Below are 16,002 nucleotides of genomic sequence, written 5' to 3' on the forward strand. Positions count from 1 at the left end.
ACCCCCAGCTGTCTTTACGAATACATCTAGTTACTATATTTTGTTCTTTATCTACCTCCCCATCCTTTCACTAAAATTATTCTTATTTCAAAAAATGACCTCTAAATAGAGAGGAATAAACGCCTACTACATCTCTTGTATGGAAGGTTAAAGAAACACCCTCCTCACAAAGAACCTAAAAATGTATGGTTTATTATCAAAAGGATTCCTCCTATAACACAAACCCTTCTTACTACAAAAAAGCATTCCTATGAGACTCAACTGCATACTAAATTTCCCCTTCATTAGTGTGTTTAATAAATTATGTTTTGAAATAATAGTTTTCATTCAGTAAGTAGTCATGAAATATATACTATATTCCCAGTCAACTCTAGTTGTTCATAGATAGGTATAAGAGAATTTTCCCATCTTACCAATGTTGCATAAACACTGCTGTGCTGATCTGGTTCCAAAATCATGTACACAAGGAATAATTCTTTAAAATAGGTGCTCTCTCCAGTCCCTACCTATGCATCCATCATTTCTTGAATAAAATAACTTGCACTGCTGATTGGAAGAGAATAAACTAACTTCGACATGTTTCATAGGCGACTGCTATACGATACTCAAATTGTGACTTTTTGTCAGTCTTGTGTGGGGTGCAGAAGCATGCTGTACGATGCTTTAAAAATGTACATTAAACAGAAATGTTGTTGCAAGTCAGCAAGTATTGTATTTCCTGAGTACTCATTATGTTAAAAAACTAACTCAGGAAATGTCAGGAAAAAGACTTGTTAAGTTAAATAAATAAGGACAAGAAGCTTAGATAAGAAATACAGAAAGAGATGAGAGCTATTAGATTGTACTGCCAAGTTTTGATGATAATAACATCTCAGCGTGAACAGGGAATAGCAAATTCAAAGTTAACATAATTCTCAGGGATCTAGAAAGGAAAACTGCTTTGCTTGACTTCTTTGTTGAGTTAGACCTGGAATATTGATCACTTGGTTCACACTGACTTTCTGAACATTCCCCCAGCCCTCACCTCTTAGTCAAAATATTTCTGATATGTTCAAACTCTGCTCCCTGGTTTGCTGCTTTTCTTTCCTTCACCTCTGTTGTTTTTGAAGAATTAGCTAAGCAGTTAGACTGACGCTCTAAGAATCATACCATCCCAAATTTCTAGAACTTGAAAGTACTCAAGTAAAACATCATAACTAAAGAAAGGACCAACTTAGAATACATATAAATGCCCACTTACATCTATTTAGTAGCTTACATTTCTGTGTCCTTAAGCACCTCCTATTGCCCTCAAGAGCTATCACTCATGTGTTACAGAGACGTAATGTAACACAGTTCTCTTCTGTCTCTTATTTTAACAATAAATCTGAAAGTCCATTTTTTTAATAAAGAAAATATCCACTTAAAGAACTCTAAAAAAAAAACCACAATAGAGTATTTACCTTCCCTCCTTTCATGACGCCGATCATGAGACTGTGAAGTGCGTTCATGATCATGCCTCCCTTTTTCTCTCATTGGAGACCGATGTCTTGGGGGACTCTGCTTTCTCTGAGGAGAAGATAGAGAGTGTGAAGGATAGGGAGAAGCAGAGCGGCGTAAAGGTGGAGTTACTGTCCTCTGATAAGATGGTGAAGGAGTTCTTTTTCGGCGAGGAGAAGGAGAATGTCTTTGAATAGATGATCCTGATTGTGAGGAAGATGAGTGATGTCTAGAAGATACAGGAGAGTGATGCTGTCCTGCTGGGGAAGTGGACCTATAAAGAAAGCAACAACAATAAAAAAATGTGTTCAAGGCTTTCATTTCTAGCCAAAGGAAAATCTTCTTTAAAAACAAAGAAACAAACATTCTATATCATTATCATCTATAAGCTAGCTTAGGATAGTGCCAGACAAACATATGATATCATGGTGTAAAGAAATACACACTCATACACAAATCTTTGTAACATATTGTGACCAAATGGGCCTCAAAGATTAAAACAAACAAAAAAGCTTTTGATGGAAAATATGTGGGTGGATAGTATATTTCTATGGGTGGGTCTTGGTAACGGTTTGATTGTGCCTGGTTTTATCACCTGTTCAGATGAGAAGATTTTTGTCTTTTTGTAGCACTGATAACCAGGAGAAGCCATTAAAAGCCACTGGTTATTTTATTTTTCATCAGGCAATTTTCAAGGTTTTTATTTGTTCAGTATTGTTTTTTTTTAACACTGTGGTACATATGAGCAACTTTAATAGGCGATAAATGTACAGTAGTTAGACTTCCCCTACACAGACATTTTTCTATTTTATGCTCTATGATCTGAAAAAAACGCTTTTTGAATTGTATAAGATTTATGCCTACTGTAAACATTGCTTAATTTTTTGCTCTTGATTTAAAAGAGAAGTTTTGTTGAAATCGCTATTGAATATTGCAATCTATATAGTGTAATGGATGGCTTCCTTTGTCAACCTGATCTCCTGTGTCACCCATGTGTATTGTCTCCTTCTCCCTCAAGTGTACTTACTCTTTGCTTTCTTTGCACAATGTCTTTGGTTGCAAGTCATAAGCCTGAGGCAAATAAAATTCCAGTAATTTCCAAAAAAACAAACAAACAAACAAACAAAAAAACCTGAATGTAAAAGTTAAAGCTAAAAGTGTGAGTAATAATTCCAAGATAAATTTTAATTCACAATGATGTAAAATCATTAACAAGTTGATTTTTAAAGATCTGACTGATTTTGAAGTCAGCTTGAGGCAACAGTTCTAGATGAGACACGCATTGCCCTTCTCCTGAGCTTTGGCTCCAAGGCACACTCCCTTTTCCAGGTAACATCCTCCCTGAGCACAGATGGTTCTTACTCTCACATAAAGTCTGGAACTCACTCTTACCAGAGATTATCTCTGACAGTGTAGATAGGTATTGGAGGAGGGAACCCACAAAGAGCTAAAGAGAAAACATACTAGTAAGATCTAGGAAAGTGGGTGTAAGAATGTCTATAATTCAGGGCTGTGGGAGACGGGAAAAGCTATCACCAGCTACGCCAAACAGAAGTTTGCACTGCCTGGGCTGACACTTAGGATAGGGAAAGAAAGCTAGAGTTAAGGAAAGGACATACTGTCTATACTGTCTTTATCTTAAATAACCTGCCTTCACTCTTGGGCAGCACAAACTGAAATTTAGTTCATAAGCTTTGGTTTAACTGAGGCTTCCTCTGCTCCCTTCAAATCATCTTCTTTGCTGCCACAGAAATAACTTATAAACTCATGAAGCACATCTGAATCACTCCTATAATCTGTTATGTCTTGGGCTGTGTCTACAATGAATATGCAAAAGGTGTGTGTGACGGAGAGCTAGAATACACACATTTGGGCAATAACTAAAAAGAAACAGGACTAATGTTTAAAAACAACACTTCAGACATCACATGCTCAGATAAGTATCATATTTCTCAAAGTAATCATTTTGAGGACAGATGTTTGTTCAAAAAAATTATGAGTTCCTGTCAAAATATTTTAGAATTACCTTCACTGCCTATGATAAATATTCTTTTAACTTCCGCAATGTTGGCAAAATCATTATTAATCCTAAACCAGGATTCCTCAATCTTGACACTATTGACATTTTGTATTCAGTAATTCTTTGTGGTGGCGGGCTGTCCTGTACATTGTAGGATGTCGAGCAGCATCCCTGACCCCTATCTACTAGAAGCCAGTACCATCTCCCTCCCATACCCATTCATGCCGATAAAAAACTACTCCAGGTCTCTCCAAATGTCCCCAGGGAGGTAGAATCAACCCTGTTTGAGAACCGCTGCTCTAAACTATGCTGTTTATAAATGATGCCTTAGTAGAACTTTTATCAATAAAAGGTTTAAATCTATAAAATACATGTTACTGAGTCAGGAAAGTGGTCAGATATATAGGAAAGAATTTTGCAAAACAAGAAATTAAGCAAATAAACAAAATCACCTTTTGGATAATAGTTGACTTAAAAAATAAAAGTCAGCTAACTAGAACACCACATTATCCTAATCATTATAGTTACTTACGATTCTGCAGTACTTTCACGCTTTTAATAAAAATTGCTATTCATTTCTCACATAAAAAAAAATAAGACATAAACCACCATAGCTTAATTGAGTCTAAACTGAAATTTATTTACTAACAGATATGAGTACAAATGCTCAATGGGTCTTGCCCAAATTTGGAAAACCATTTATGACCAATGGCTATTCAAATACTGAACAGAAAATTCACTGCAAGACTGAGAAATTCTAATTTGACTATCATTTGGTGCTTTCCAATTTCAATTTCATTAGGTTCTAGTCAGTTTGGAAATACCTAAACTGAAAAAATAAAGAATGTGGCTCTCCACTGAACTGACATTTTGGTTAGTTTTGAGTTTATTTCTGGAGTATACTCAAAATTATTTCAGGAATGTCTGCAATACCCTTTGGTGATTTGTTCACAAAACTTAAATAAAATAGTTCATAATACTATCTTTTAAAACACATTACAGTCTAATCACATGTCTATTCCAATTTGGTGTCTATAACACGGAAGAAAAAATTTCGGTTCAAGCTTACATAATCAAGCTATCATATTAAGGACAGAGCACCAATGTGTTGTCACATTACGGCTTCAGCATTTTAACCATATTTTTCTTCCTACTTATCCTTCAGGGAAAAAATAAGTTTGTTGAGTTAATCATCCATTATCAAATGAATGTTTGTGTCCACCGTCCACCCCAAATTTATATGTTGAGGCCCTAACCTCCAATGGGATGCCGGGAGGAAGGGAGGAAGGGAGGGAGGGAGGAAGGAAAAGAGTCATTTTGATTCACTGGACAAATGTTGAGTACCTTTTATGCTAAGCATTATTTTTGACACTGAGGATACAGAAATGAAGAAGACAGACAAAATCACTAACAATAATGATGATTATAATAATATTAACAATAGCAGGTAACATATGCTGTTACTATGTCCACAGCATTGTTTTAAGTGCTTTCGTATAATAACTCATTTCATCTTCATGACGACAACCCTATGAGGTAACTGAGACAGAGAGAACTGAAAAACTGTCTTAGTTGCAGAGTCCAGGAGTAGCCCACCAACAACAAAGAAAGCCAATTTCAGCTAATTAATGCAACATACAAGTCTACACAACAGAGTAATGAAGTGTAAACTGTTAGGTCCAAAAAAAGTACATTGGGGGACTACATTAGGTACTTGGTAAGGAAAGGGCCTTTACTAAGAAGGTAGCTTTTGAGCCAAGAGCTGAAAATTTGAGGGAAGAGCTTTTCATGCTGAGGACTCAGCAACCATAAAGGAGGCAGGAGGGATGGTGATATATAAAAAGAACAGAAAGAAGACAAGTATAACTATGATTCATGGGAGAATGGAAAGTTCATGAGAGGGTCAGAAAGCAGGCAGGGGACAGAGGATATGGAGTCTTCTAGGTCATGATAAAAGTTGATTTTATTCTAAGTATAAAAGAAATCACTGGAGAGTTTTGGGCAGGGAAGTGTCATTCAGAAATTGAGCAACTTGCCTAAATAAATATGTAAGACAGAGAAAGAAAATGCTTCTGCGTGATGATTTGTTTTAGACCTAGTAGCTTGCTCTCCCTTTGCAGCAGGTGATAAATACTCCTCAGAAGGGGAATCATTTCTAACCGAATGATCTACAGAAACTAGAATACTTTTGTTGTGGGAATCTTTTGAAAGATGTCTCCTCCATAAATAAATGGTACTTGAAAAACAGATTTGATTCAAGCAAACTAGTAAGAAGTACATAATACAAGTAAATCTAAGCCAAGTACTAATAATTTTGGTTCAATTTCATTTTTGCATTTATGTAGAAATTAATTAATTTCAAAAACCTCAGTCTAAGAATGGATAAGAATGTTAAGATAAGCATTATTAGCACATCCTTCAATGATATTCAAGTCCAGAATTATGTGCCATTTAATTACAATAATTTTTAAGAATCTGGTTCAAGAGCCTTACATGAACTTGTTCAATCCCATGACTTGAGTGAGCTAAAAACTGTACCTATTGTTGTGATCAAGAGTCAGAAGAGACAAATATCCAGTATCCCTGGCATATGGGGAGATTGTTTTTAAGCTCTAAGAGAGTTGGTATTCCAAATGCAATAAAGCCCAGAAACAATATACACCAGCATAACAAATATTAAGACAGCTGGCTCCTATCTTCTACCTGGTGGAAGAAGTTAAACTTATCACCTTCTCCTGGGACAGGATGGGGTGATGAGGAGATGGAGAGGCCCAGCCCCTGCCAAGAAACAGCAAGCAATCCAGTCTTAGAAAAGAGGGAGGTAAAGAATGGTTCTCAAGTCCCTAGTCCGACTTCTCAGACTCCAAATCTCCTCAGGCCAAGAAAATGGATGTCAAATAAGGGAGATTCTTGAAATCCCTGCCACTGTCCTGGAAGTTCAATCCAGTCACAGGTCATTTAACTGTCAGTAGAAAATTACCACCAGATAACACCAAACCACAGCCAGACAGAGATGGATTTTTATAGTGTGGCTGGGTATCTGTTATTTCATTAATCACATTTCATACCACACAGTCCCATATTTTTACCAGATTAAACTTTTGGCCTTTGTATGCCATGTTATGCATTTCTGATTGGACCAATTATTAAACAGGGCTAAACTTCCCAACCACCCCCTGCTACTGAAAACCTCCCCGAAGAACAATTTTCCTCTCAAGTCTCTAATTCCATCAAGCATGACAGACAAAGGGTTAAGAGCACAATTTTTAGGAACATAAATACCACTCTAGATTTTGGCTGCAAAACAGGAGCTTTTCTGAGTTCAACAGATTTTCCCAATATCACACCTATAAAAGGAAGTCCAAGCCTTAATCAATTGGACTAAATGTAAATGGCTTTTTTGCCCCCTGATGAAGTTATTTTGATATTTATAGAACAATTTCATTTTTAACACGTCTACCATGAATTCAGTATATTATATAATTATGTTCAGCTATATTACATATTTCTTTAAGTGTCTTAATTTTATATCCCTAGCCTAAATTAGTACTCATGTAAAAATACTTTTTAGGTCTATAGACAGGGCTCAATTAAATGCAGAAAAAAGACAATGCCTCAGACAAGCAACTCTCAATCTGAATACAAAGGTTCCACATTAATATTAAAAGATTTGCATATCCTTCATGATATTATTTGTGCTAATGTCGACTAATTGGGAAAATATTATAAAAGATATTACAAATTCATCAATGTTTTTAAAGTCTGAATTTTAAAATTACATTATTCTCCTTTTTTCCTTTTAGATGGGATACTGGTATAGTGATTGTATTTTTTTTCTTAAGTATGGTTGATTTACAACATTGTGTGAGTTTCTGGTGTACAGCAAAGTGATTCAGTTTTATATATATATATACTGATTGTGTGTGTATATATATAGATATAGATAGTGATTGTATATTTTTAAGTGTCTTTCTCTTTTAGAGATATATACTAAAATATATACAGATGAAATGAAATAAGAAGTCTGGGATTTGCTTCAAAATAACACTGGATGGGGGAGGTGGATGGGGTACAGATGAAACTATGGATATGAGGGGTCATTATACTATTCTATTTTTATGTTGTGAAATGCTCCATAATAATGTTAATGTAACATTAACATGTAATTCTTCCATCCTCTATATATAACTGAGTAACACTGGTACATATTTACTCAAGAAACTATCAATTCAGTCTTCAGAAATGCTTAGTTCACACATGGATTCCTCCCTGTCCTGTCCTTCATGGCCACAGAATAAGATTCACCAGTCCAGACCATGGTATTTGAACATGAATGGTAGATAATGAATAAATTAAAGAATTAATCCAATAGGCAATAGTCTTTGTCAAACATCTGAAACATTCTGATTTTAATTATTCAGATGTGTGCAATCACTGAAAGAAAATAAGACTGTCAATTTGGTGGTAATTTGCTTATTCTACTAAGCTGATGTCAAAGTCAGTAAGTTTTTTTTGTTTTGTTTTTTTGTTTTTGCTTTTGTTTTTGTGGTACGCGGGCCTCTCACTGTTGTGGCCTCTCCCGTTGCGGAGCACAGGTTCCGAACACACAGGCTCAGCGGCCATGGCTCACGGGCCCAGCCACTCCACGGCATGTGGGATCTTCCCGGACCGGGGCACGAACCCGTGTCCCCTGCATCGGCAGGCGGACTCTCAACCACTGCGCCACCAGGGAAGCCCAGTCAATAAGTTTTGAATGATCACATCTGTCTTTAAAATCTGAGGAAGACTCACGTAGGCATTTATACTCTTATCAAGACATATTCAGGTAATTATAATAAAGTGATTAAAAAAAAACAACAACTTACTATGCTCTTAATACTATCTTATTAAACCACAAAATTCTGCATTTTGATTAGTATTTTGATCAAAACATATTACCTATCATAAAACCATATTTAACCAGCAGAATGAACTATATGCACTTGTTAGCTAATTCCTCTGGTTAACTACTATCCAAAAAGTTTTTGTGTTTCCTTAGGCCCTTGTTCTTAAACTACACTAATATACTGGTCGTTCCTAATTCAGCAAAGAATATAGAATACAGATTTTCATTGATAAAGATGATATTAGAGGTCCACTAAAACACTGCTGAAATATCTAGTTTAGGATTATCTAGATACAGTAGGTTAGGAATACTGATACAAAATATTCCCTTCACAAGTGATTTTCTGACTAAATACCTAACTCAAACTTAATTTTCCTGTGAGCTCATATCTTCTAAAACAAATTACAGAATATAAATGGTTTAGTTGAGTTCCAAGTAATCAAGATTTTGCTGTTTTCTGTACCAAACAGGTCATAGAAAGTTTATTTTTAAAAGTATTACGGGAAATTGCTACATTCTCTAAAAGCAGAGTAATAAAATAATCCATAAGGCATGTTTTTTTTGGATAAATAAGTGGTATGCAGATTTTGATCAATGTTGCATAAATAAATCATTGCTGAGTAAAGTCTACCAGTCAAATTGTAAGACACCGATACAGAATTCCTTTAAGAACTATGGCCTGGAAACTACTCGCTTCAAAAGCAACTACATAACAGAATTTAGTGTTATTCAAATTAACAAATATTCTGGGAAGAGAGTATATTCTTAACTAGGTTGACATGGACAATAAAGGTTTGGGATGAGAGTACTGAAATCCTCGATGCCAGATTAGTGGCAGAGGCCTAAAGAATGATTAATATAACTCTTAAGAATTTTTGGAGAATGGGGAAATCATGAATTTTTCTGGGAGGATATGGACACTCTACTCCTCACGAAAACATACACGGGCAAATTTTAACTCACAAATCAGACCTCTAAAATCCAGGTTAGTAGGTCCTGGTGTAGAAAGTTGACGAACTGAGACACAGAAGACAGGGAAAAGGACTTAAAGTCATAGGATCATGTGGCTTTGTTACATCATTTGTCTCACATGTATGCATATGCATTTGGGAACCACCTTTTAAGAAATGTAAGCAATCCCCTATATCCAATAGGCCTAGTAAGTCTTACTTTACTTGGAAGGGAGAAAAACAATCCATATTTGGAAAGATATTATTTTATACACACATAATTACTGTATTACTTCCACCTGTAGTAACAAAGTTTCTGACAAGATTTTTGTTCACTGCTGCATCACCAATGTTTAAAGCAGTGTCCACCACACACTAGGTATTCAGTAACCTAATAAATAATAAATGTATTAGCATACTTTCACTTAAGCACAACACATCCTGATAACCAAAATACTCCCAATAAACCCATTATAACATCTAAATTAATATTAAATGGCAATTTTCTCCAAAAGGAATTTAGATACTAACCTTTAATTACATACCCCAGAATCTGAAAGCAGTGACAAAGATTCTTAAATATACTGTTTGGCTTTAGAATTATTCTTTATTCACAGTAATGGAGATAAATTAAATTAATGAATCTGCCTTAAAAAAAAAAAACACCTGGAAATCAAATCAACTCCTCCTAAATCAAAATGCCCCCTTTCAACCTTGTCAAAATATGGCTTTAGAACTCCAGTGACAATCAGGTACCCAGGCAGTCCTTCAGTAATCTGTTGCTTAGTTTCCTTAGAGAGAAGAAATAAACCAAGTTCAGATTTTTCTGTACACTGAGCAACAGGTGAATCTTAGGCATACCTTACTACTCCTGGTAGAGATGGCCAGGGAGAAAAAAATGGAAAATGAAGAATCAATCTCTGTAATATTCAATTCCTCATAATACAAAATGTGTTACCATTTCAGTGGTGAACTACCCAGGGATATAAGTTAAGAATCACTTCTCAAAGATTTCTGGGTCAAAATAACAAAACAAGAGCACCAAGAACCATTAGAGAAGAATAAAGACTTCTTAAAATGTAAATCAGCAAGAACATTTAACATAATTTATATCTGATTTACATGTCATTTTCAAAAACAAACCTACCAGATTGAATAAGATAGTGTATTTTAGGAAAATATGTTCAAGAATTATGGATGCTCCAGTTAACCAGTTTTTATTGCTCCAGTAAGACATAATGATGTTGCTAGGTCCTAGCAACAGCTGACAGAATCATTCTGGTTCTTCTAAGTCACCACAGGGAGGAGAGAAAAAAAAATTGATTCATCTAAGTAAGTTAGACAAGATGATCTCTTACCAAGACAAAGAAAGGGCTAAGCTCATCACCAAAATCTTTTTTGGGGAAAAGACTGGGTTTTTTTGAACTTATATATCATAAAACTATTATCAGCTGCTTACTGGATGGATAATTTATCCTGAATGATCGCAACATAAAAAAAAAGGCCATTTAAGAAAAGTCCATAGCAAACATCATTCTCAATGGTGAAAGACTGAAAGACTGAAAGCTTTTCCTATGAGGGACAAGGCAAGGATGCCCACTCTCACCACTTTTATTCAACACAGTATTGGAAGTCCTAGCCAGGGCAATTAGTCAAAAAAAATTTTGAAAAGGCATCCAAGTTGGAAAGAAAAAAGTAATTATCTCTACTTGCAGATGGCATGATCTTATATGTAGAAAACCCTATACATTCCACAAAACAAAACAAACTGTTAGAACTAACAAATGAATTCAGCAAAGTTGCAGGATACAGAATCAGCACACAAAATCAGTTGTGTTTCTATACAACAATGAACAATCTGAAAAGGAAATTTTAAAAAACAATTCCATCTACAATAGTATAAAAAAGAACAAAATAAAGCATAAAAATTACTTAATGTAAAAAATACTTAGGAATAAACCTAACCAAGGAGGTCAAAGACTTGTATACTGAAAACTACAAAACACTGCTGAAAGAAATTAAGATACAAATAAACAGAAAGACATTCCATGCTCAAGGACTGGAAGATTTAATACGGTTAAGATGTCCATATCATCCAAAGAGATCTACAGATTCAATGCAATCCCTATCAAAACCCCAAAGATAGTTTTTGCAGAAATATAAAAATTCATCCCAAATTTATAAGGAATTTCAAGGGAACTCAAATAGCCAAAATAATTTCAAAAAGTAATAACAAAGAGGATTCATGCTTCTTGATTTCAAAATGTATTATAAAGCCACGGTAATCAAAACAATGTGGTACTAGCAGAAAGACAGACAAGCAGACCCATGGAGTAAAAGAGAGCCCAGAAATATATCCTTGCATATATGGTCAAATGATCTTCAAGGGTGCCAAGAACATTCAATGGGGAAAGGAGAGATCCTTCAAAAAATGGTGCTGGGAAAAGTGGTTTTCTACATGCAAAAAATGAAGTTGGACCTTTATCTTACACCACATACAAAAAATTAACTCAAAAGGCATTAAAGACTGAAGTATAAGATCTAAGACTTTAATAAAACTCCTACAAAAAAACATAGGGAAAAATCTTCATGACACTGGAGTTGGCAATGATTCCTTGGATACGACACCAAAATCACATGCAACAAACATAAAATTGACAAATGGGACTACCTCATACTTTAAAAACTTCTGTGCATCAAAAAACACTATCAAGAGAATGAAAAGGCCACCTATGACAAGGGAGGAAATATTTGCAAATCATATATCTGATAAGGGGTTAACATCCATAATTATAATGGATTCCTATAATTCAACAACAAAAATCAAATGGACTCAATTAAAAAATGTGTAAAGGAGGGCTTCCCTGGTGGCGCAGTGGTTAAGAGTCCGCCTGCCGATGCAGGGGACACGGGTTTGTGTCCCGGTCCGGGAGGATCCCACATGCCATGGAGCGGCTGGGCCCGTGAGCCATGGCCGCTGAGCCTGCGCGTCCAGAGCCTGCGCGTCAGGAGCCTGTGCTGCGCAACGGGAGAGGCCACAACAGTGAGAGGCCCGCATACGGCAAAAAAAAAAAATGTGTAAAGGATTTAAATAGACATCACTCCAAAGATGATATACAAGTGGCCAAAAAGCAATGAAAAGATGTTCAACATCATCAATCATCAGCGAAACCAAATCAAAACCACAGTATCAACTCATACCAGTTAGGATGGCTACTATCCAAAACACAGAAAATAAGTGTTGGTGAGGATGTGAAGAAATTGGAACTCTTGTACACTGTTAATGGTGTACAGCAGCTTGTATGGAAAACTGTATGAAAGTTCCTCAAAGAATTAAAAATTAAACTACCATATGATCCAGCAATCCCACTTCCGAGTACATTGCCAAACAAACTGAAAGAAGGGTCTTGAAGAGATGTGCACACCCATGTTCGTAACAGCACTATTCACAATAGCCAAGAGGTGGAAGCAACCTATACGTTCATCAGCAAATGAATGGATAAACAAAACGTGGTATAGAGACAATGGAATATTATTCAGCATTAAAAAGGAAAGTAATCCTGTTACATGCCACAACATGGATGAACCTTGAAGACCTTATGCTAAGTAAAATAAGCCAGTCACAAAAAGACAAAATGATTTCATTTACATGAGGTATCTAAAGGAGTCAAAATCAAAGAAACAGAAAAGTAGAACGATGTTTACTATGGACTGGGGAGCCGGGGGATAGGTGGGGGAGTGAAAAGGAGTTAAGGGTTATAGAGTTTCAGATTTGTAAGATGAAAAGGTTCTGAAGATCTATTTCATGTCACTGTGAATATACTGTATATACATATATATAGTATATATATATAAAAAACACTACCAAATTGACATTTAAAAATGGTTAAAATTAAGAAATTTTATGTTTTTTAAATCATAATGATTTATATGTTTTATAAACATATTAACATTGATTGAAGTATTGATATTTCAATATGGTAAGTATTAAATACTTACACATAGTTCAAAAACACTACGTAATCCATTGTAGTAATGCCTAAAAGCTTCTGAATAGTAGTTTAGATTCTAAGAAAGTAAGATTATTAAAAATATACAATCCTACTTACCTTGGCTTGTCTCTTTTTTCTCTTTGTCTTTCAAAATCTCGTCCTCTGTCCTTTCCATCTCTTGGTTTTTCTTCTATCCTGTCTTTTACTTTATATTTTTCTTTATATTTTTTCCCCAGAGCAATATCTTCCTGTATAGGAGGGGGTGGGCTAGGAGTACGAGGTCCTTTCTTCTTACTTTGGTTGCTTTTTGAATTCCTGAAGGTAACACAAAGCTATCAGAAGTCTAAAGACTTTTAGAAGGTCATATAAATATTTTTTTCATTTTAACAAAGCACTTTTAAAAAATGGTAGCATTCCTTTTAATAACTTGCCATTTACTATTTTATATACTAGCAATCAATATCAAAAAAAATTTACTTGCTACCTACTTCATTAATACTGCTTATTATATAATTTTAAAGGGTATATTTCTGAGAAAAGATAAGAGGTGGAGTAGGAAGAGATTCTTTCAGGAAGGAAAATATCATAAAATAAAACAACTGTATGAACTGAATTTTTTTTTTTAAAGCTTATTATAGAATAGTAGATGAAAAAGTAAAAATCACCTATAATTCCATTACCCAAGTATAGCCAATGTTAACACCTTGGATATATGTCCACACTTTTTCCATGTCTCTTTAACTTCTTCCCTCCCTGCCACCCCATACACACAGTCATAATACAATGTTTTGTAAAATTTTTTGTACTAAGTATAGCATGGGTATCTTTCTGTAACAAAAAAGTGGATTTTTTTTTTTTTTTTTTTTTTTGCGGTACACGGGCCTCTCACTGTTGTGGCCTCTCCCGTTGCGGAGCACAGGCTCCGGACGCGCAGGCTCAGTGGCCATGGCTCACGGGCCTAGCTGCTCTGCAGCATGTGCGATCTTCCCAGACCGGGGCACGATCCCGTGTCCCCTGCATCAGCAGGCAGACTCTCAACCACTGCGCCACCAGGGAAGCCCAAAAAAGTGGATTTTGATAATTATTCTTATGGACTGTACAGAATTTCCTTTAATAGATATGCTCCATAACTTCTTTAAACAATTTCACGTTGATAAGTTTTTCAGGTGGTTTCCATGTTTTCAGCATTATAAAGAACAATTACATCAACTATAAATGAAACCTTAAGCACTGTTAGTAAATATTCTTTTAAATCTTTGTTTTAAATCTTAAACATTCATTTAAATCTTTCCCAACTCTTAGATTACAGAGATTGATCCTTTAAATTTTAGAATTTTGTATTTCACGGTTAATCTACCTGGGATTGTTTTTTTGAGTCTAGACTATCCTCTTTAAAAGTTGGCATTTAAAAGCATTTTATCTAAATGCTATAACTTTGAGCCTTTACACATTACAAATTGTCTGTCTTTACTTCATACCCTGACAACAGTTTGAGCATTTTGGTGTCATATCCTTTTCCCTCAGAGCTCTATAAATATTGTTACAATATTTTGTGGCATTTAGTGTTTTGGATGAAAAGTCCAAAGAGAGTTAATTTCTTTTCCTATGCAGGTTACCCAGCTTTTCTGCCTGTATGCATTATTACATTATTCCTTGCAAACTAAAAGTTTCATCAAGATAAGCATACCTTCTCTTTTTTTAACCTTTTCTATCACTCAGTATGCTGCTTCAATCTGAAACCCTAGTCTTTTACTCAGTTTTTTTTCTATTTTTATTTCATCAATTCTCCATGTGACCCAAGTGTTTGCTCTATTATAGTTACTGCATCTCCTAGATCACTCCTCCATTGTTTTCCATTATTCCATCTCTCCTTTTGCTTTCCAATATCTTAAAATATTGGAAATATCTTAAAAGTGTTTTCAAATTCAGTAAATTTTCTTTTAGGTTGCACTCATTCTACTAATATTAAATTTGGCAATCTCTTTATTCTGCTATTTCCAGTTTTAAAAATCATTTTTCATCCAAAATATTTTTGTTCACAGATTGTTTTTATTTTCACGATCAACTGCTCTCAACAGATCAATCAATATCCTCTCAAATCATATTAAAATTCTGAATTAATTTCTTATTTAAATTTGTTCCTGTTTTCTGCAACATTGAATGTTCAGCCTGGTACGGAGTTTTTAAGTAGCCCTTTCTCTTCACACATTTGGTAAGTTTTCATCAGCTACTTATTTCACTAGTTATTGATATTTATAAATGACAACTTAAGCCAAAATCCTAGAACTTACTTCCTGTGACCTAGAGTTCTCTAATCCCAAGATGCCTTAGCTGTAAAAAAGGTAATGTATAGTATCTTCCTCAAAATTGCTGGTAAGATTAAAAACAGATAAAAGCAACTGACTCATAGCAGGTATTCAGAAAATTTACCTCTCTTAGTCCTTATCCCTACTTCTTATTGTCATAGATAGGGTCAACCATCTAGCAAATCAGAAGTTATTAAAATATGACCAAATCTACTTTTCATCTTTGTCTTCTGCCAAAACGATTATTAGTTACATATCTCACTGCATATTTATGAAGTGACTCAAATTTTTAATGTATTTAACAGATAAGTGATGTGTCTACATTTCTACATATTTTTCCACTTAAAAGACACACACTGATCAATAATTG

The 16,002-nt window shown here is 34.9% G+C and overlaps 1 protein-coding gene across 5 annotated transcripts in view; it reads right to left on the reverse strand.

Moving 5' to 3' along the window:
• The window catches only part of ZC3H13 (zinc finger CCCH-type containing 13), an 86,886-nt gene that overhangs the window by 29,501 nt on the left and 41,383 nt on the right, over nt 1–16,002 (reverse strand). For all 5 annotated transcript variants that reach the window (XM_024755430.1, XM_024755433.1, XM_024755432.1 and 2 more), the window contains exons 8-9: nt 13,444–13,641; nt 1,443–1,753 (exon numbers count right to left, since the gene is read on the reverse strand). In XM_024755430.1, coding sequence (XP_024611198.1) covers nt 1,443–1,753; nt 13,444–13,641 — 509 coding nt within the window. The remainder of the gene's footprint in view (nt 1–1,442; nt 1,754–13,443; nt 13,642–16,002) is intronic.

The sequence above is a fragment of the Neophocaena asiaeorientalis genome, unplaced genomic scaffold (assembly GCF_003031525.2).
Source record: "Neophocaena asiaeorientalis asiaeorientalis breed wild unplaced genomic scaffold, Neophocaena_asiaeorientalis_V1.1 scaffold59, whole genome shotgun sequence".
NCBI lineage: Eukaryota > Metazoa > Chordata > Mammalia > Artiodactyla > Phocoenidae > Neophocaena > Neophocaena asiaeorientalis.